Raw genomic sequence first — 20,420 nt, 5'->3', positions numbered from 1 at the left:
TGCAGTGCCCCATTGTCCTTCCTTCATCATATATATATATATATATATATATATATATATATATATATATATATATATATATGTGTGTGTGTGTGTGTGTGTGTGTGTGTATTGTCTGTATATATAATGTTTTGTCCTTTCTACGAATATTCCCCATTCGTTACCACACACATTCCTGTTTGCATTAGCTATACCTGTTTGCATTAGCTATACTGTACCTGTTTGCATTAGCTATTCATGTTTGCATTAGCTATACTGTACCTGTTTGCATTAGCTAAACCTGTTTGCATTAGTTATTCCTGTTTGCATTAGCTATTCCTGTGTGCATTAGCTATTCCTGTTTGCTTTTGTTTATGTAAAGCACATATTAATGAGCCTTTTGCAGTAGGCTACATTGGTATCTCTTGGCAGGGCGTGCAGGGGCTGTGAAACTTAATCTGATATTCTCTGCTCTTTTGTGATGATATGCTTTGCCGTGTTGTCATGAGATGAGTCTGAAATAGGGCATCGCTATGTTCTTAATCCTGCATGGGCAGGTATGTAAGAACAAATTAAATCTCTTTTGTTCTTGTCATCCCAACATGCAAGAGCAGACGCATAACCTAAACCCAAGGTATTTCAAGGCCAATATCCATTACTGTTTCATTTGCAGGCGCTAATGTATGTTTGCTCATTTTGCATAAAATATTGGAAATGTATAAATTACATATGCCATTATCAGAGCAAAACATTTCACCATTAACCTCACCCTTCACCTTCTCCTTACAAGATCATCAGACATCCTTTACCAACTTCCTATTCAGCTTTCACTTTATTCATCATTATCTTGCCATTCATGGAGATTTGTTTTATAATTATGTCCATTCATTTGGTAGTCTAATATTTCTTAGCTTAAGACTTTATCCTCATTTAATATTCTCAAACTTTTCATTGGGCTTGTGCCTGCATGGAATGACCACTTCTGAATATTCAAAAAAAAAAAAAGAGATTGAAATGAAATTCCAACTTGGACTTTTCTAAAACACCTGTAGGATACACTATCACATTTGAACAGACAGGACTTATGTAACTAGTTCTTCCAGAGAAAATCCTCCACACCTGATTTCTGTATCTGCAGTGCCCCATTCATCTCTCACAAATGTGCAATAGGTTTTATATATATATATATATATGTGTGTGTGTGTATTGTCTGTATATATAATGTTTTGTCCTTTCTACGAATATTCCCCATTCGTTACCACACACACACACACAGATACCACTGCCATGCTCTGGTGGATAGGTTTACTGGCCACTCTAGGCTGCACTATAGCATTGTGTGTTGAGGAGGGATGCTGCAGGATTATTGTGGGATTAATGTAAATTGTGTTTGAAAATCCAGTCTCCCTGTTTTGCCATAATCCTCCCATCAGTCTAAATCCTGACATGGAGGAAGGAAGAGATCTCTGGGGGTTATAATCTTAGAGCAACTGCCTGATTTCCTCAACGATGACTCTTTGTCACACAGATGAACCTCTCTGCTCTCACACGAGTCTCAACTTTTGAAAAGCAGAGAATTGGTTTCCTAAGTCTTTTAAAAATGACCTCGCTGGGGCAGTTTGTCGTGTATGACAGGGGCTTCAGCTGGGTTTTCACACAGATATACTGGAGTAAGCACCAACCTCCGTAAATCCAGGGGATGTTTAAGCCCTGACATGAAAACTCCTAGAAAGTATACCACTCACTCATTGATGTGCTTAATCATCCACATATTTCCCTTCTCTTGATAGCAACAAGTCAACTGAGCTCAGTCCTGTGAATACCAGCAAGGTCACTGTATGGCCCCTGTACTGTTCTATATGAATAGCCTTTACACAATGCAACAAAATGAATCTCCTTATGATAGTCATTAGAGTGTAAACAGACATCTAGGCTTTCTATGATCTTGTGGGATTTCCTGAGTCTTTAACTAAGCAGAATATTTTACTGGACATATTTATTCTAAGCCTGTCTTTACCATTCCACAAGTTTCAGTCCTCTCTCCGTGGTCTGGAATCTCTTAGTATGGATTTCTTGTGTGGGCTAATGCCATTGTTGATAGGCCTAGACCAGCAAATACAAATACAGCAACTGGATCAGCTCATGCCATTTACTATATTGAAATTCTGTTTGTGACAATTTAGGCAGACAAAATATGGATGAGGAGACCTTGGACTCAGAAACAAAAAGCCAGAATGTCTTTCATTTGATGACATTAAATGCAGCGGCCAATTTGCAAGCTACAATTTCAGTACTTTGACTGTATTTATATAACTGGTCAATGCCACTCACCTGTGCCATCAATGGCAGGTCAAGCTTCAAGAATGTCAATTGGTACACAACATTGTGTCATTACCAACATATAGTGCCAATTCCGCCATGCACCTTTGGACTACCTCTAGCCTGGTAAACCAGACCCTGGAATCTTCCAGATTAAGGGTCTGGCCACGAGTAATGAAAATGGCCCAATTCGAGGGGCGGCACCAAGCATGCATTTGAAACTCTCACTGCACGCAGTTGGATAACGCTACGACCAATCACAACAATTCATCAGTGTCAGTCATCAGTGTAGCTCGCCTTTGTCCCGCCTACACCGATTTGATTGGTCCCTCTCGCTCGAGAGATAGAAGAAATTTGGATCATTGCTCGTGGCCAGAGTATCTTGTGGGCACAATTCAAATTGTGCTCTCGCGAGAACTCTGGATTTCCAGGGTAGACTACCTCTGGAATGAAGCACTACTATATTCTGCACCTGAGTGTCAGGTCATTAGAGAGTGGCTTTTATCTGTGTCATTATCTGTGGCTATCTAATGGATATTGTTCAGTCATAATTGATGCTGTCATTTATTATATACTAATTCTAATTCCATAATGATGACTTCCTCAAAGTTTCTGAAGTGTTTGTATTTTTCCTGGCCTCCATAGCTGTTGTTGCTCTGTTTTCCAGGAAAAATCTATGGGGAGAGATTCACTGTGCAGTGAAGTGGATGTCTATTTTGTGTGTCTTCCTTGTGTCAATAATACTTAATATTGGAGGGAGCACTGAAAGGTGTGAGCTGGAATTTCATCGATTCCTTCAAAGTGTGTCTAGATCCATGCTAACAGCATGTCAGTTGAAAGTAGACCAAAAGACTGCATTCAAAGGCAAGCCTGTTGTGTTTTATGTGTGTATACTGTATATCATATAATTTTATTTTGAATAGAGTCATTGGAGCATGTTTACCTGACAAGATTCATTATTGTAATGTTTGTATGTAATCTTTGTATGTATTGTTTGTCTTAATCCCTGATCTTGAGGGAATGTTCAATTTATGCCTACCCTTATCTTTTGGGTTAGCCAAGGTGACAACTGTGTTTAGATCCATGTGTATGGCCTATACACTGTTTAAAGGAACTGTTTGTGATTCACTGATGTAAAAATGTGTGAATTTCAAATAAGGACAACAAACAATGACCTTCTTAGTCCATATTATGCTATGCTGTGTCAGTTTGCATTGAAATACAGAATGTTCGTTCTGTTAATTTCACAATTGAAACAGTTACCAGTTCACCATCATTATCAAACATTTTAATTTTAAGGGTTGTGCAGGACCAAGCAATTGTTTGGTAATGAACAATCACTTACTTCTTGTCTGAATTGTTTAGGGATTAGTTGGTGTAATGACGCATGCCTTACTTTAGCTGGCAAGGCTTACACCCCTCTAGGTGTAATCTGGCTGCTGTGAGCAGTGAGACTGGTAGACTAGGTAGATGATCTGCCCCTGATCTTCTTGGAAGGTTTTTATTCAAAATAACTCCCCACCACACTGGACTGTGGAGGTGAGCCAAACAATTAAAAACCTAACAATGGACTCTTTGCCGCAGTGGGTCCAGCTTTAAAGCCATAACTCGAATATAAAGCTCTGTTTATACGCATATCAATCCGTGTGCCAGAATTCTGAGCATATGACACATTTAGCAGACTGCAGCTTCTCTTGGGAATTATACAAGTTATTAATACTATTAGCATAACACTGTTACTCGGTGGAATGATTTCAAAGTTATTGGACAAAGGTTGGTCTTTTAAATGCTGATCCACTTACAGGGGGTTTATGTTCTTGACCTATTTCTTTTTGTTTGTTTTTGCTCTTTCCACGAATAATTAATAAGAATAATAAGACATTGCTTAGTTTTTCAATCTCTTGCACAGAGATAAGATGAATATTTCATCTTATATTATATATTGCCTCATTATTAGTGTGTTGAAGGGAAAGCACATCTTTTCCTGCAGTTGGCTGATAGGGGGGGTTCCTGTGTTAGCTTGCTTATTTTCGCTGGTGTGAGTATGTGGATACTGGGTGACTTCCACCAACAACCATTGTGGTGGATGTCGATGTTCTTGTTCTCACTGGTTTGGGCTCCCTGGTGCTAACCAATGGTCTGTGTTTCCTCAGTCGGGCAGCCAAGTTTGAGTTACAGCTTCCTGGTGCTCCCATGAGCCTCTGCTTCCTCTCCGACAGCTGTGAGAGAGATAGATCGCATGTTTGGCTGTGTGTGAGAGAGATTGGGTGTTTTCGTGGGTGAGAGAGATTGGGTGTTTGGCTGTGTGTGAGAGAGATTGGGTGTTTGCGTGGGTGAGCCTGGTGTGCACAGGAGGGTAGAAGTAATGGTGAAATAACAAAAATCTGTGAGGTGCAGAGAGAAAAAACAAGACGTGTCTCGGGTCTTGAGAGGGTTTGCTAAACAACAGAATGAATTAAATACATTATAGGCATAGGTTGATTCTTTGGTAGATTTACTGTAGTATATTAAAGCAACAACAAAGAGTTTTTTGTACCTTAAAATAATGTTTCCAAAATCCCATCTTTCCAAATGGTTCATCAACTCGTAACAGGGTGAACGGCAATTCTGCATTCGCTTCGCGGCCCTCTATCGGCTATAACCGCACTATGTAAGTTTGCCAGCTCGGGTAGCGGATCTGTAGTTCGATGGAATGAGACATAAGAAAGTACTTTTATAAGTCATGCAAAATATTCTACCTTGTCTGTGGACATCGTTATTTGCAAAGCCGTTGCTGGATAAACAAATAGTGTGCGTGCGACAGAGGGAAAGTTCTTTGGTGTTGCTTTAAAGGGAAGGCAGTCACAAGAGTGCCCAATACAATAAATTGACCTTTTCAAAACAAAGTTTAGTTTTAGGACAAAGTTTAGGTTTGGTGGGCATAGGTCACTCTGCCTAGCCTAGAAATCTAGACGCGCCCCTAGCGGCAGCAAATTACATTTGCTGCCAGGGCTAGTCTAGCAACTCTCCATTGGCTTGTGAGCTCCAGAAATCGAAACTTAATCAGGCATTGAAATCGTGTATAGAGTCGTTTGGTGGGCTTGACATAATGATTGATGGCAGAGTTGCAACGGTTTGGCTTGAATTCCCTGCTACTTGAAAACAAATATCCTATTGCGTCCTATTGCGTGCAGAGGGAATTTGAAAGACAACTGATTATCCCGCCCCTCGGACTGAGCACTGCGAACGGTGAGTGTCCAGACCCTACATTTTAATGTGGGTCTGGCTCGCCAGGCTACACTCTGTCCCCTTGTGGTAGCAGAATATTAACTTCAACACTGAGCAATCTTGTGAAATCGTATGTCTGATAAAAGTGCTGTGCTGGTGCTCCACCAAAAGTTTTAGGTTAAAGGTGAATCTTGACTGTGGGGCCTATGGCCGGGGAACCGGCCTGAGATCTGGTCCCCAATTGGTGCGCTGGCACCTCCCTCTGGATGGTACGGTTGCAAACCACAAGTGGTGGAAGGATAACAGAACCCATCACAACCCTCTGTGCAGGGGCGCTGCTAGAAAATGTCCTGTCAGTGCTGGGTCCTTAGAATCGTCCTGCACTGGACTGTTACTCAGCTGATTTTACTTTGTGTATCTTTGTATAATAATTTCAACTACAATAAAGATAATAGGTTGTATTGTTGTGATAATAAAAAAATAAATAAATACTGACAAAATAATCTTACAAATGTCAACACACTTGTTTTTATTTCAATTTAGAGTATTCTTTTGTCTTTCCCTTGTTGAAAAATTGCTTGGAGATTTAGCCTCTATTGGTTTATTTAGCCTACTTTGGTGAAAAAGAAAGTCATTAATTACTTCTTAAAGTTCTCAGACACTCATTAACTTAAAGAAATTGAATATAAATGCTTCTGTTACATTTTGTATATAAGATTTTCTAGTGGTGCCAGTAATTGTGGGCAGTGTGTTTTTGTTAAAAAATATTTATTTCTTTATGAATTTTTCCTTTTTCTCAGAATAAATTTGGATTGGTTGGAAAGGTTGGATTTTGCCTCATTGATTTCATTGTGAGATTATAATAAATCACCAAAAGATTATTTTTTTACCCTTTTTTAGTCAACTTTACCAAAGGTGCCAATAATTCTGGAGGGTACTGTATTGGAGTTGGATGATGCAGTTGATTAGCAGTAGATTTAAGACCACTATAAAGCCATTGCGTAGAACGTACAGCAGCAACCCCCTCTAACCTATCCTAGTCTGTGCAGAGGAGATGCCAGAATGCTCTGAAAGACAGACTGATATATGCCATGGATGTTGCATACTGAAATGTATTTCATAGGCTTATCGGGTTATGACAATATCAGCATAGAACCAAAAGCAAGCACAGCAAACCAAGGGCAGTAGTCAATCACAAAGCTGCAAATGTAAGACCATTGAGACTATTAACATGTCCCATGGCCAAAGATTCATCACTCGTATATCCCACCAGTGCAGGAGGTGGTTCAGATAAAAGCAGTGGCCATCACGCTGAACCTTTCTGTTTGATCAGAAGAGCAGAGGATGGTAAGCAAATCTAGGGACAGCTTCCTACAATGATTGCTCACTCTTAGTCGAAAGAAACCATATATGGAGACAAGGAATTCATCAGTGACCTTGAAAACGCAGTTCTGTGGGGAAGTATGGAGACGTTCTGAGAAAAGGGGGCAACAATGTGTAAAGCAGAATAACATAAAAATCATTCAGATCCATATTAGTTTATTAAAGTTTGACATGGCAGGGTACAACAGCATAAAACATAGTTTTTAAAACAGTGCAACCTGAATAGCAACTTGAACAGTGCGTGGGAAAAAATCCATGACACCCTAAAATATCAGCAGTAGACAAAGACTATACTGGCCCCTTTTGCAGTACTTGGCACTTGTAACGCTGTAGTCTGCTGTCTGTATTTTGAACTCTAGACCCCCACAGTCTTTACCAGGCAGAGCCAGCTCAGGTTGGAGGGCAGAGGTCAAAGGTTGCCTTTCAAAACAGACCGCATGCTTCCTCCCCAAAATCTCTCCCACTTTTCTTTCGTTTGTGTTGTTTGTTTAAAATTGTGGAAATAGACATGCTGTTGTATTTCTTGAACAACAAAAGTTTTCTTGTGTCTCTATCACAGTAGTCGATTTTGTGTTTTCTGCATGTCAGTACTAAGCAGCACAACGTCCTCTTGCATATCCATCTGCACGTACTGATGCCTGACATGATGCATGGCCGGCATCCTCTCTGGGTTCAACCTCAGCAGCACACTATCTCTGACATTCTGCTCCATCTGGCTTCTCTGCGTGGCTATTGGTCAGCTCAATGGGCAGCCAGTCTTATGATGAAAATTATGGAGAACAGCCAAACCTAAACAAGAGGATCAATCATGAGAAACTGTTACGTATGCATTCATATGTCGACCGATTGCACAATGGTTGCTTACTGGGTAAACAGCTCTTTTCCACTTCCCTTGGGTAACAAAGGTAGTCTTTGTCGCTGACCCCAAGAATGCCCCATATCCTGTTCTTAACCTCAGGAAAGCACTTTAGACGATTTTCATTGTGAATGCATTGATCTTTTCTCCCTGCATACTAGGTCAAGCAAACTCACTGTCTTGCCAATTGGCACTATAGCTGCTCGTTTGTGAAACCATGAACAGTTGGTGAAACTTGTTTAATCAGTTTAGACCTACCACCCTCAAAGTTTTATTCAAAGGAAATAATTTGTGATTGATTTTATTTACCTCAAAAGCACCATAACTTTAAACGCAATTCTTGAGAATTTCTGCTAAAAAGACAGAAATGTTTCTTGCAGAAAATTCAGTCACTTTTGGCAACAATCCAGCTCCTGGAGGGAAAGTTATGATAAGTTCATGATATGATGACTTGAAACAAGCAGTGTACGTGAGAGTCATTAAGTATGGATTCCAGGCAAGTAAACAGGTCACACAAATAGATAAGTGAAAAATATGCTGAGTTATTTCCCCATGAGTAACTGCAGGACGCGTTGGCGTTGGCTATGTGGACGGAATGAAGCATTTGAAGCAGTGTTATAAAACACTGTTCAGAATTCTGTTTGTGCACAGAGGCAACTAGATATTAATTGGAATTAACCTGGGATGGAGAGAGAGAGAGATTGCACTTGCTTCACCCCAACATACACACACACACACACACACACATTCCAGGAAAAATAAATAAATTCCCCGCAGGCATTCTTATCAGATATTATACAGTAGGTGAACAGCTGCGGCACACCCACAAGCACACTATAATCTATACTTGCATGTCTGCACTCACACACTGTCCACACACATTTCCATCCCATACGTGGTTAGGCCACCAAACTCCGAGCATCAGCGGGCTTTAGAGAGGGAAGGGAGGCTGAAGCATAGCGGGCATAGTGACATCTACTTCGCACACTTTCGGTCAGTCCGTCACGCCGTGAATGGGAAATAAAAAAGTGATGCGGGGTTTATGGAACTAAAGCGACCGCTCTCTCGTCAACGTTGACACCAGCCCGGCAATGATGACCACGCTCCCGCCGGTCATCAAGGGCACCCCTACTCTGGATCCTCACGGTACCTTTAGCATAACTGAGACGGAGAAACCATGGAATTACAGCGCTGCCAGTGCCTACAATTTGATGGAACTGCCCGCTCTCTCCACCTCGGTAAGTGGTACAGCTGTTGTGTAGCCTATATTACGCGTCTTTTTGCGCACTGTGGCGAGATACGAGATGTATTTTACTCAAGCATTGCATCATAGGCAGTACGTTAGGCTCTGAGAAGTTCAAAAGGTTGTATATTTGGAGAAATAAAGAGCGCTGTGGATGTATTGTTTCTTTCCTTTTCATGAAAGTGCAGGCGTAATAAATGCGGAGCGCAACGAATGAACTTCAGTGTTTGTGAATGACGCGTCACGCGTGCCGGTCTAGTGTCTAGGATCGTGCAAATTCAGAACAGCTCATGAATGGGAAATATTCAGTGGACTCATTCACGGCGATTATTTCATATCACATTCAATAGAAAACACACAATTTGAACAGAATTGGAACGGAGAATGTAGTAGTGAGCCTAATAAGATTCTTCCAAATATTTGTAACAGTTTAATTGCGAAAACATTTAACAAAGGAAGAGTAATCATACATAAACCAAACATTTTGGTTAAAACATATTCATGAAATGCTTAGATTAAGTGGTTTGTTTCATTTATCATTTATGTGTAGGCGGGCCAGTTCGAGATCATGTTTGGTAAAGTGGAGAAATACTATCGTTTATTGTCACCTTTACAGAGTGTGAGCGATGGGAAATGGGAAATTCATCTTTATTTGAGAAGGTTGAGTTTTCCCTTTATGTAGATCCTGTCTACCACTTCTCGTCTCATTGAGGAAAACTTGGGCAAGGTCTAACTGGCGGTTCTGTGCAGACTCTAATTAGGTGCGAAGCCAAAAGCACATTTACAGTAGAGTACATGAGTCTAATAAATCTGTGAACATAAAAAAAACATGTATCGTAACTATGGTAAGCTTAAGTGATGCTTCTCCTTCCTGTAGTCGTAGCATTCGCCAATTTCGTCATGTGCATTCTGGTTCGACTGCACTTGGCAAACTGATCGCCTGGACACTCCAAAAGTTCTTTGTGAACAAGATAAGCAAACACTGAAGCATGTTACACCTGTCCGCAATGGTCATTGCTCATGACTCACTGTGGAATATCCCACAATTTCTTGCAAACATAGGCATGACGATCATATTGAATCCAATATTATCTCTTCCGATAAGAATATGAGCAAAGCCAGTATTTTGAAAACTATTAGTCAAATGGGGTGCTTAGAGCACACTGTGTAGCCTATCATACTATCCGTAGCCTATATTGTCATGACCAAGGCTATAGCAGCACTGTGGATATGTGTGGACACATTTTGTCATGTGTATTGATCTTCCTTCACCTGATATTCTAGTTTGTTAGTCAAGTCAAGTCAAGTCAAAATGTATTATCCCACAGGGAAAATTAAGTAGATGAATGTTATACATTCATTTAAATTCAGACTGTCATATTCCTATGGGAGACATTTCTATCACTCAGTGGTATTACCACATCAGTAATTACTGCCTCATAATACCAGTACCATGGTAATTCACTAATAATGAACTGAATCCACAATCTTAATAGAATCTTGTTCTGGATGAGGTTGTCAGGATTAACAAGTCTTAGCTAATCACTCTATGGTATTACTGTCAAATTACTATCAAATTCATTGCCATGTGTGTGGACATTTCTTTGAAGATCTCACATGATAATTGTGACAGAAATGCATTCTGTCTACCAGAGTTATTACAAGTTTGCAGGCTTGGGTAGTCAGAAGACTGTTGCAGCTCATGGCAAGAAGAAGGCATTATTGTGGTTACGGGGTATTCCAGAGGTTTACATGAAAGTACACATCAACATCTAATTAGTGGCTATATCAAATGATACAAATAAATACATTCAGCATAATGTGACCACTGCCGGTCTCTACTCTGGTGGACATTAGTGTTGCTTTCAAATGTTTAAGAAGATGACATTGATATTTTTATTCTGTTATAGCATGTTTATATTACACACGCATACAGTATACAAGAGAGGGAGAGGGAGAGGGAGAGAGAGAGGGGGGAGAGAGAGAGAGACATGAAGGGTTAGACAATAGACAGACAGTTATAAGATCAAAATAGAGAGTGATAGCAGTATGTCTGATTGAACATATTGATGGTCACAGATGGACTGCAAATTTATCTGCTCCATTGGTTTTCATATAGTATTTTGCAACTCAACAGCAAGAGTCATCACTTTTAGTCACTTAATCAAACAACAACAATGACTGAAAAGTAACTACGTAAATGCAACTAAATTACACATTTCAGTAACATACTCAGGAACCTCATCACTCCTATAGCACTGACTTTTCTGGCATGACGATTTGCACAAGAGAGAGAACGGGGAGCTACTTAGCTACAGTACAAAGAAAGCTTAACTATTGCAGCATTTGATACCTTGTGAATAGGGAAGCAGACCTGCTGCCTGCTAATTAACCATAATGATGGAAGCTATTAACCTTTTGTGGAGAGTTCTTTGACTGAAATGGGGGTCCGTTTGTGCGAGAGGTACGGACGGCATTACGTGTATAGTATTCAGAGCTCTTACAGCATAATAGTAGACCTGTGATGTCATGACTGACAGACTTTGCAATACGATTATCTTCCTTGTGACTCTGGAGACAATCAGTGATGTGAAAAAAAGGGTAAAAAAAAACAAAGAAAACAAACAGATGCTAGAACTTCATAGAAAATCTCAAGGTCTAAGACTCTCAAAGTATACATTTCAAAATGATTAAGAGTGGGATTTGTGTTGGCAGCAGCACTGTATAAATATTACAACCAAAATGAGTTTCAAAATGGAAAGCAGAAAAACACAGAGTGACCTTAAGACACTGTGCAAATGCTGTAATTGCTTTGAACTGGTCAACTACTGTCCCTCTTTCTCTCTGTACGGACAGAGGAGAGTCTCCGAGGATTTACTGCTGGTTGTAGTTGGAGTCCTAGGTGGCACTGTCGTGCTCCCTATACTTCATCTGCTCTGATTAAGTAGATTCTACTTATCCTGACTCAAGTTACAGGATGCTAAGCTGAGCTTACGTGCTGCTGTTTGTGAGTACAGCTGTCTCTCCTAGATAAGTAATGTTCAGGCAAATGAAATGGCAATAAGCTGAAAATACTGTAGAGGGGGGAAATCTAACTAATTTATAGTATACGCAAATCCAGACAGACACCTCTTCTTTCGCCATTGATGAATGTGCACTCACCTGAGAAATGAACAGGGGGAAGGAGAAGTTGAATTGAGATTGCTTGTCTGCTCAGAATTGGCGGAGGAGAGAGTGGTGGGCTTTGTGTTGTGTTTGGTCACTGTAGCAGCTAATTCATCTCCTGTTGTTACTGCTTCAGAAACAGCTGTAAAAGCAGGAGACCACTTTTGCCTTTTCACTCAGTGGCAGAGAGACATATTTATACTAACTTTCAGTTTTACTTGTGTGGCCGAATCTGTTTAATGTTTTAATACTCATATGATTCTATGAGGTTGTGAGTTGCGAGCGTTAAGGGTTGTTTTAAAGACATGTTTGTGCATGCCTGTAGCCAGCCACTCTGAAGCAGTCAAAGGCGATTTTAAATGAGTCAAAAAGTCGAGACAGGACCCATCATCAACATTTTTCTGTCCACCACTCTAGTTCATTCTAAACAAACCAGTAAAGGGACTCAAAGTGCTAAATACCGGAATTGTCCTTTAACTGGAAACATAGTTCAGTTCAGTTCAGATAAAACTTGTCTTTTTGACTGATCACCAATTAAGACCTGTGAAATATATGAATATTGTTCCTGTCGTTCAGGTATGAAGTATTTTACATTTTACAAAAAAATCCATATTTCCCTTTTCCTTGACAATTTCTGTTATGTCCTGGAGTTGCCTTTGTGAAAAACAGGATATGAATAAGCCACTGCAGTGACCAAACACAACACAAACACTGTCACAGAGCTCTCTCTCCTCAGCCAATTCTTTGGTAAGGATTTTCTGTAAGCAGTGATATCATATGATAACATTATGATGACCTCTAATGTACTGTACTCAGACAAAGGACAACGAGAGAGGAGGAAACAGCAGAACTGATGCGACACCAAGTCAATTCTTGTCCATTTTACCAGTGCTAATGAAATGATGCATGCAGCTGTGAAGATGAAAACATCCAAATGAAAACATCAGACTAGGGAGAAATGCAACACACCTGGTGTGATCTTCAGGTTGGATGGTTTGGAAGATGCTGTGTAATATTTTGTATTCACCTTTTTCAAATAGGATCAATCACAGAATCTTCTGGCTGCTGACTAGAATAGAGTAGTACAGCATCCCTTCTAATTTGTCAAGACCTCAGACATTCAGACGTAGGCAGTGGTGTAGACTATGTGATACGCAGAATTACGCAGTATACCCACTTAAAAAGCATAACCATCTCTGTATACCCACTTAAAGAGCATAACAATATCTGTATACCCAATTAAAATAGGCAAGGATACAATATGTATTAACATGGGCTTGATTGCAGTATACCCACTACAGCTACAGCTACAGTAACTAGACTACACCACTGGACATAGGCATTAGAAAAGTATGACTGGTGCATCAGCATTCTGCAGTACATCAGTGCAACAGGATTGTCATGACTGAACCCTTTCTACCACTAAAGTGAAATGCACCTGTTCTCTGAACAGCCCCCTCTCCTGCCTCTCAGCATTACAGTACAGTGTCTGGACACTAATGTTAGTGTAACTGACGTGCATTGACTTGCAACAGTCTGCGATATTTTGGTGGTGAAACTATTTGGTGTGAGTTCAGACAGGGTCAGTGACGTGGTCTGAATCTCCCTCGGATCATCTCTCTATTTGGCTCCACTCACGGCCCCCTCTCACCCACCCATTTATCCTCTGCTGAGCTCTCTCTCTCCTCACACAGTAGCGTGCGCGCAGTTATCACATCCTGATGCTGTGCAGTAACACTGAGGTCTGGACCTGACTTCCTGCCTCTGGCAAAAGAGTCAATGACGACTCTGGCACCACCCTCACCTGCTGGGGCGCCTCCATAGCACACGGCCAGTGTCCACTCACCCACACTCCGGTCTCCGGTCAACCCTCCTCATTAACAGTGCCAAGGTGTCTCTCACATGGCGAGGACCCACGAGAGCCTGGGGACCCCCAGCCGCTCTATTAAACAGCACTAATGAGATGAGTGCAGTCACGCTCAAGAGAGGAGATATGGGGGCTCTGGCCAGCTCACACTGACCGTTCACAGTCACATGTTGGACTCTCAGTGTGAGAGTGAAGAGATAAGAGCAATAGCCTGAAATGTTGTGTGCATGTTGCCATGACATTGTTTATCTGTTACTCCAAGTGCGTGTGTGTAATGACCCAAGAGATATAACATAAACTGGAAAACTACTGTGTAGAGAGACTCTTACAATTATGAACACATCTAGCAACACCTTTACATACATCCCAACCTGCAAAAAGTCCTTTCAGCTATTCCTTTTCCATCTGAGGCTAACTAAGACACACCAGGCACAGGCAAACCATGGACATACTGTACTGTAGCTCTCGGAAACTTCATCGATACGTGGGGCAGAGCCACAGACACTTTCGGCGAGTGTTTGGCTCAGGTGACACTGCAAAAATCGAAAATGGCCAACATATAGCCTGTGAAAACACATCAACCAGAAGTAAAATCAATAGCAGACACCTTCCAAAGGTGCTGTGCTAGTTAAAGGTTAGTTGGAGTTGAAAGGCATGTAACTGAACAGCAAATGAACAGTTCATCATCCAGTGAGCACATGTCAGGTAATGGCATGCCTTTACTCTCTTTAAAGATGTGTACCCTCAAATACACCTTGGTAGAGAAAGCAAAAACAGTATTCACTTTATGAAATATATATGATAACGTCTTAGAGAAGCAGAAGGCCCAAGTGAGATTTTAGGAACTTTGCTTTGTGTCATGCCCAACATCCCTTAGCTATTCTAAAATCATGGGCTTATTACACTCTATCAGACATCTCATTTATTTGACTGATCCCAGTGTTTACAATTATTCACATGTCACATGCTCTCTCCCAACTGCCGAACTAAAGTAAATTAAACTAAATGAACTAAAGTGCATACAAATGTGGAGGAAGATGTGCACAGACGTCCACATTTCTATGCACTTTAGTTAATATACAAAATGTAAAAGGAGAATACAACATTAGCAATTGTGAAAGTAAATTTACTGGGCATGTCATCACTGACAAATAAGATCTTAGCTAACCTGTCAATTACTGGAAAAGAAATGTTGTGGGATGTGAGCTGGTGTAGTTACTATTGTAGGTCTACTTATTATACTCAGGGCATATGTATTCAATAAAAAATATGGCATTAATGTATCTATTATTAGATTATTATTCATCTTGAATGCTGTGAAAATTAAATGAGTTGTAAGTAAGTCTTTCCTTGTTCTCTCTGTGGATTGTGGCTGTGAAAAAGACACATTGGGTAGAACATGTGGTAAAAACATCTGTGTCCAGATGAGGGCTTCACAGCTGGACCATCAGCTAAGCACAGCCGTGCACCCACGCACAGTTCTTAGTGCGTTGACATCGTCTGCTCACACAGCTGCCTGACCGGTCCTGATGCTGCTGCTCTGCGGTGTCAACAGCTGTGCAGACTGCTGCGTTAGATTTCCATCCTCATCTAAAAGAGCCGCCGTGTAATTAGGGGCTTTTTTCTACTGCTCCGCTGACTAAAGGGACCCGATGTCCTGAACTCAATAGGAAATCTATTTGTTACCATTTCTATGGATTACTGCTTATCATGCTCAAGTCGCACAGTAGCAAACAGCGTGGGGGGAATTAAAGCCTGATGTGACACTATTCTACTGCCCACACAGCACCTGACACCTCCTGCAACACTTTTGGTTTTGTAAATAGACATTGATTGCAGCGTTGAATTAAGATATATTGATATTCTCTCAAGTGTATGACGTGTGTGTGTGTGTGTGTGTGTGTGTGTGTGTGTGAGAGAGAGAGAGAGAGAGAGAGAGAGAGAGAGAGAGAGAGAGAGAGAGAGAGAGAGAGAGAGACACTGCAAGTAACCTAAACAATCTCAGCATGGTGAACACTTAAGCATTATCAGCCACCACTGCTGTGGAATGCAAATGTAATGCCCGCCCTGACAGGAACATGGCCTACATGAGCATGACTGCCAAACATACTCTTTAGTCAAGGCATTCTGCCACTTTACAATAGTGTGACACCAGTGTTATTACATTTAAAATACAAACCACATTGACTCACAGTTGCATTACATTCATAATTACATTCATGCTCATCCTTATTAATAACATCAGAACTATATTACATTTGGTTACAAATCAAGTCTTCCAGTAATGGAGAATGATCAAATGTCTCAGTGGGGAACCTAAAGCAATGTTGAGAATAGAGTGCTTTAATGTGGCAAGCAGTGGCCGCCTGCTCTTCACTGCCTGCAGTAAGCTCCGGGCCTCAGTGGAAAATGCTCTTTTGGCCGTTTGGCCGTCTACAACGTCACATTTAATATGTCTAACACAGAGGGTATTACAGTGTACGTGTTTTAGGAACATCAGACATGGACAAGCTGTGTGATACTATGATAAAGAAAATGAAACTGCCATCTCATCCCATTTGAATCAAAAAACATTTATCCTTTTAAGGGAAATTGGAAATAGTTTTCCAAGAAACATGACAAATGTTATACAACAGCCTTTACTTTAGAGAACGTTTTTAATATTATTGAGGTTACTTTACAATTGAGGTTACTTTTCTGCATTACTAATTCATTTGTTTAGTGCACTTCAGATGCCAGACACCTTTAGCAAAATTATGCTATGCAACCATTTAAATATGCATGACACCATATGAAGCACGAAGCACAAATGCATGCATTCAGAAAATATTCACAACCCTTCACTTTTTCACTTTTGTTATGTTGTAACTAAAACCATTTCAATTATTTCCCCCTTATCATCCCACACTCAATAACCCATAATGACAAAGCAAAAACAGGATTTAAAAAAAAAAAAAGCTAATGTATTAAAAAAGGAAATGGCCCGGAAAACTATGCAGGCCCTTTACACAATAATTAAATTAACAACTTCTGTAGCAATAACATCCTCCAGACTTCATGGCAAAACAAATTTTGCACACCGGGATTTGGGGATTTTCTTCCACTCTACTCTGCAGACACTCTCATGCTCTGTCAGGTTGGATGAGGACCAACAGTGGACAGACTTTTTGAAGGGTTCTCCAGAGATGTTTGATTGAATTCAGGTCAAGGTTTGGCCACTCACAGAGTTGTCCCCAACACTCAAGTGTTTTCAAAGTTCCTGTGACCTCAGTGCTTGGGTCTGATATTCCTTTTCAGCTCTGAGACCTTTTGGGCGCTAAATGTTAAGGGTCACAAGGATCTGAACACTTATGGCAACATGTGAGATCAGCATTCTTAAGAACGATAATTATTTCTCACATAATTGCACACCTACAAATTATTTCATTACGCTTGTATCAATTTGCCAAACTCCTTGAGAAGTTTAAATGAACTGTCACGTTGCAACAGAGCTATAAATTAGCAATCTGACAGACAACATAGCAACATTGTATGAGGTGTTATGAGGATAAGAATGAGCATACCACTGGGAAATTGTAAGATGAAAGTCCAACATGTCTGCTAGAATGCAAGAGCACAAGATTTAAAGATGGCCTTACTTTGAACAACTTTGGAAACATATTACAATTTGAGAGAGAGAGAGAGAGAGAGAGAGAGAGAGGAATCTAACATTCCAGCTGGAGTTATTATTTGTGTGGTTCAAAACGATGCTTAGCTATCATCTCAATTATATCAGGGCTATACACTAGAACAGACCAAACTCTTATTTAATGACAGGAGTGGACCAGGCCAAGACCAAAGGTCTTGAGTGAGTTCTGCCCAATGGTGCCTTTTTCTGCTAGATCTAACTGCTTCAAAGGGAGGTATGAATCTCTCTGATGTTAAGAAGGGCATTTGAACCACTCTGGATAAGCAGAATAAATCTAAAATCTTCTACAGTAATCAGACCTACTTTTCTGGGGGTGAATGAAGGGTAGACGCAAGGAATCTTTGCCACATCTTTCTCTTTCTGATGAGGCCAACGGATTATTTCATTATACCATGGAAATAACTGTGTATTTACAGACACTCTCACAAACACACACACACACACACACAGACACACTCACACACACACAGACACACTTGGACACACACACACACACACACACACTAATCCACTCCAAAAGGAAAGATTATAAACTCATTAATTCAGCTCTGTCACTCCTCTGATGCGATTTGTGTGCTTTCACTGAAAGTGTAACTAACTGATGCAGTGACCTGTCATTGTGTTCAGGTTCACATTCAAGCTGATTGCTCCAGTTTGCCTGTCGATACAGTGATTGACAGTAGTTAGGGTCACAGTGCATGACAGTCACATTCAGATGTACTGCATCTTTTATGCTGTTGTGGAAACCCGATAATCCCAGGAGAGGAACTTGTCTGCAGTCTCTTCTGGCAGTCTTAGCAGTTTTCTCAGGGCAGAATCACCATTATACTAAACTCCATCTGTACACTTCAGGTACAGTTGGTTTAACACTGCTTACACACAAAATCCGTACAAGTCGTGTCACACAATTTCTGAAAGTTGTCAAACAGCAAAATCACATACCATATCTGCAAAACATTTCTCAGTTTTTCATCAGCTGTTTCACAATCTCATCTTTGCTTCAAGGTGGCAATGGTTAGAGATCTCCGCTACCCTTTCCCCACTGTGGACGTCCCAGACCATGCCCACTACACTATTGGCTCCGTCATCCTAGGTGTGGGAATCACTGGCATGGTGGGCAACTTCCTGGTCATTTACGCCTTCTGCAAGTAAGAGTCATTCCTTTTTAGAACCTTTCCTCTTTAGAACCCTTCCTCTAGAATGTTACTCTCTCTTCCTTCTTGTCCTTTACTGTCTAACCATAATTAACATGCAGCCCACACATGGAATGAATCAGGCTGGGATTGCTTTGGGATTGAAATCTTGGGGGAATAATATGTATGAGAATTGACCTAAGACAGATTCTTAAATGGTTCTCAGAAGCAAAGGGATGTACTCTCATGGCCCAGAATGCTTTGCTCCCAGTGATGTGTTTGTATGCTCCTCACAGAGAGACCTGAGGGGCCTGGAGCCAATTCCCATTGGCAGCAAAACACCTGGAAGACAGTTGGAGAGGACAGATGAGAGGAGTGGAGCTGTGAGGAGAGGAGAGGAGAGGAAAAAGGAATTGATGAAAGGAGGCGAGAGGAAAAATAAGACATGAGATGAGGACAGAACATGAAAGAGTGATAGAGGAGAGACTGAGACGATAGGTTAAAGACGGGGGGAGATGGAGGGTGTTGGAAGGAGGGTGAGAAACATAGAAGATGCAGAGAGTAGGAGGAGGAGGAGGAGTGTGAGAGTCAGAGGAGGACAGAGCAGGGCCCAAAGGCATGAGATTTATCCAATCTCTCAGGTCCAGCCAATGATCTGTATTGAGTAAGCGCCTCGGGCAGAGAGATGGGTGCTGCTCCCCCTCACAGCCAGAGAGATCCCGGGAGGAAAGTCGCAGCTTCAAATGCACACGATTTATTTATGATTTATCACAAGCCTTATCACCCCCACACGCACACCATGTTTTTAAACTTCTCACGCGTCTATTGTATGTATGTATGTATGTGTGTGTGTGTGTGTGTGTGTGTGTGTGTGTGGTGTGTTGCAGGAGCAGAGGTCTGCGAACGCCTTCCAACATGTTCATCATCAACCTGGCCATCGCAGACTTCCTGATGTGCATCACGCAGACGCCCACCTTCTTCGTCAACAGCATGCACAAGCGCTGGGTCTTTGGGGAGAAAGGTAGAGTAGAGAAGCTGTCCATCAGCAACCTGCTGCTCCTGCTCCCGCAGGCCTCAGATGTCCCCTCCATGGGGAAGTCCCAGGCTCCTTTTGTGTGTGTGCCCCAAGCCTGTCGTCTTAGGCTTTTACACAGAATTAAGTGATCAACTCAGACAAGCTTGAACTTGCACAGTAGTTTCTCTTTCAAGTCCATCACAACTCATGACGTCATTCCCTATGGCCTTGACAGTGACCGGCTGTATGTTGTGTGTTCACTAAAAGTTCTGTGCAGAAGTTCTTTGTCAACAAAGGATTTAATGTCCATTAAGTAGCTGTCAGAATGTGTAATGGTAGAGTATGTCCTGGCCTGTGGACTAGACTGAACTTTATTTGGCCTTGTCTAGAATGGCAAAATGCTTGCTTCGTGTGCCCAATGTAGACTTCATGATGCTGGAGATGGAGATGACATGTAAGTGAAGGGATTGGTCTTTTTCACTGGGAAACTCATTTGACTAGTCAAGTCAAGTCAGTTTATTTATAGAGCACATTTTAAACAACAGGGTTGACCCAAAGTGCTTTA

The 20,420-nt window shown here is 41.1% G+C and overlaps 1 protein-coding gene across 1 annotated transcript in view; it reads left to right on the top strand.

The window, feature by feature from the left end:
• The first annotated feature begins 8,750 nt into the window (after positions 1-8,750).
• The window catches only part of opn4b (opsin 4b), a 29,348-nt gene continuing 17,678 nt past the window's right edge, over positions 8,751-20,420 (top strand). The window contains exons 1-3 of the mRNA XM_042079495.1: positions 8,751-8,982; positions 18,713-18,855; positions 19,728-19,861. Coding sequence (XP_041935429.1) covers positions 8,836-8,982; positions 18,713-18,855; positions 19,728-19,861 — 424 coding nt within the window. The 5' untranslated portion in view covers positions 8,751-8,835. The remainder of the gene's footprint in view (positions 8,983-18,712; positions 18,856-19,727; positions 19,862-20,420) is intronic.

This window comes from Alosa sapidissima, chromosome 22, assembly GCF_018492685.1.
Source record: "Alosa sapidissima isolate fAloSap1 chromosome 22, fAloSap1.pri, whole genome shotgun sequence".
NCBI classification, from domain to species: Eukaryota; Metazoa; Chordata; class Actinopteri; order Clupeiformes; family Clupeidae; genus Alosa; species Alosa sapidissima.
Note: the sequence above shows the minus strand (reverse complement) of the source record. Positions and strands in the feature narration are given on the sequence as shown.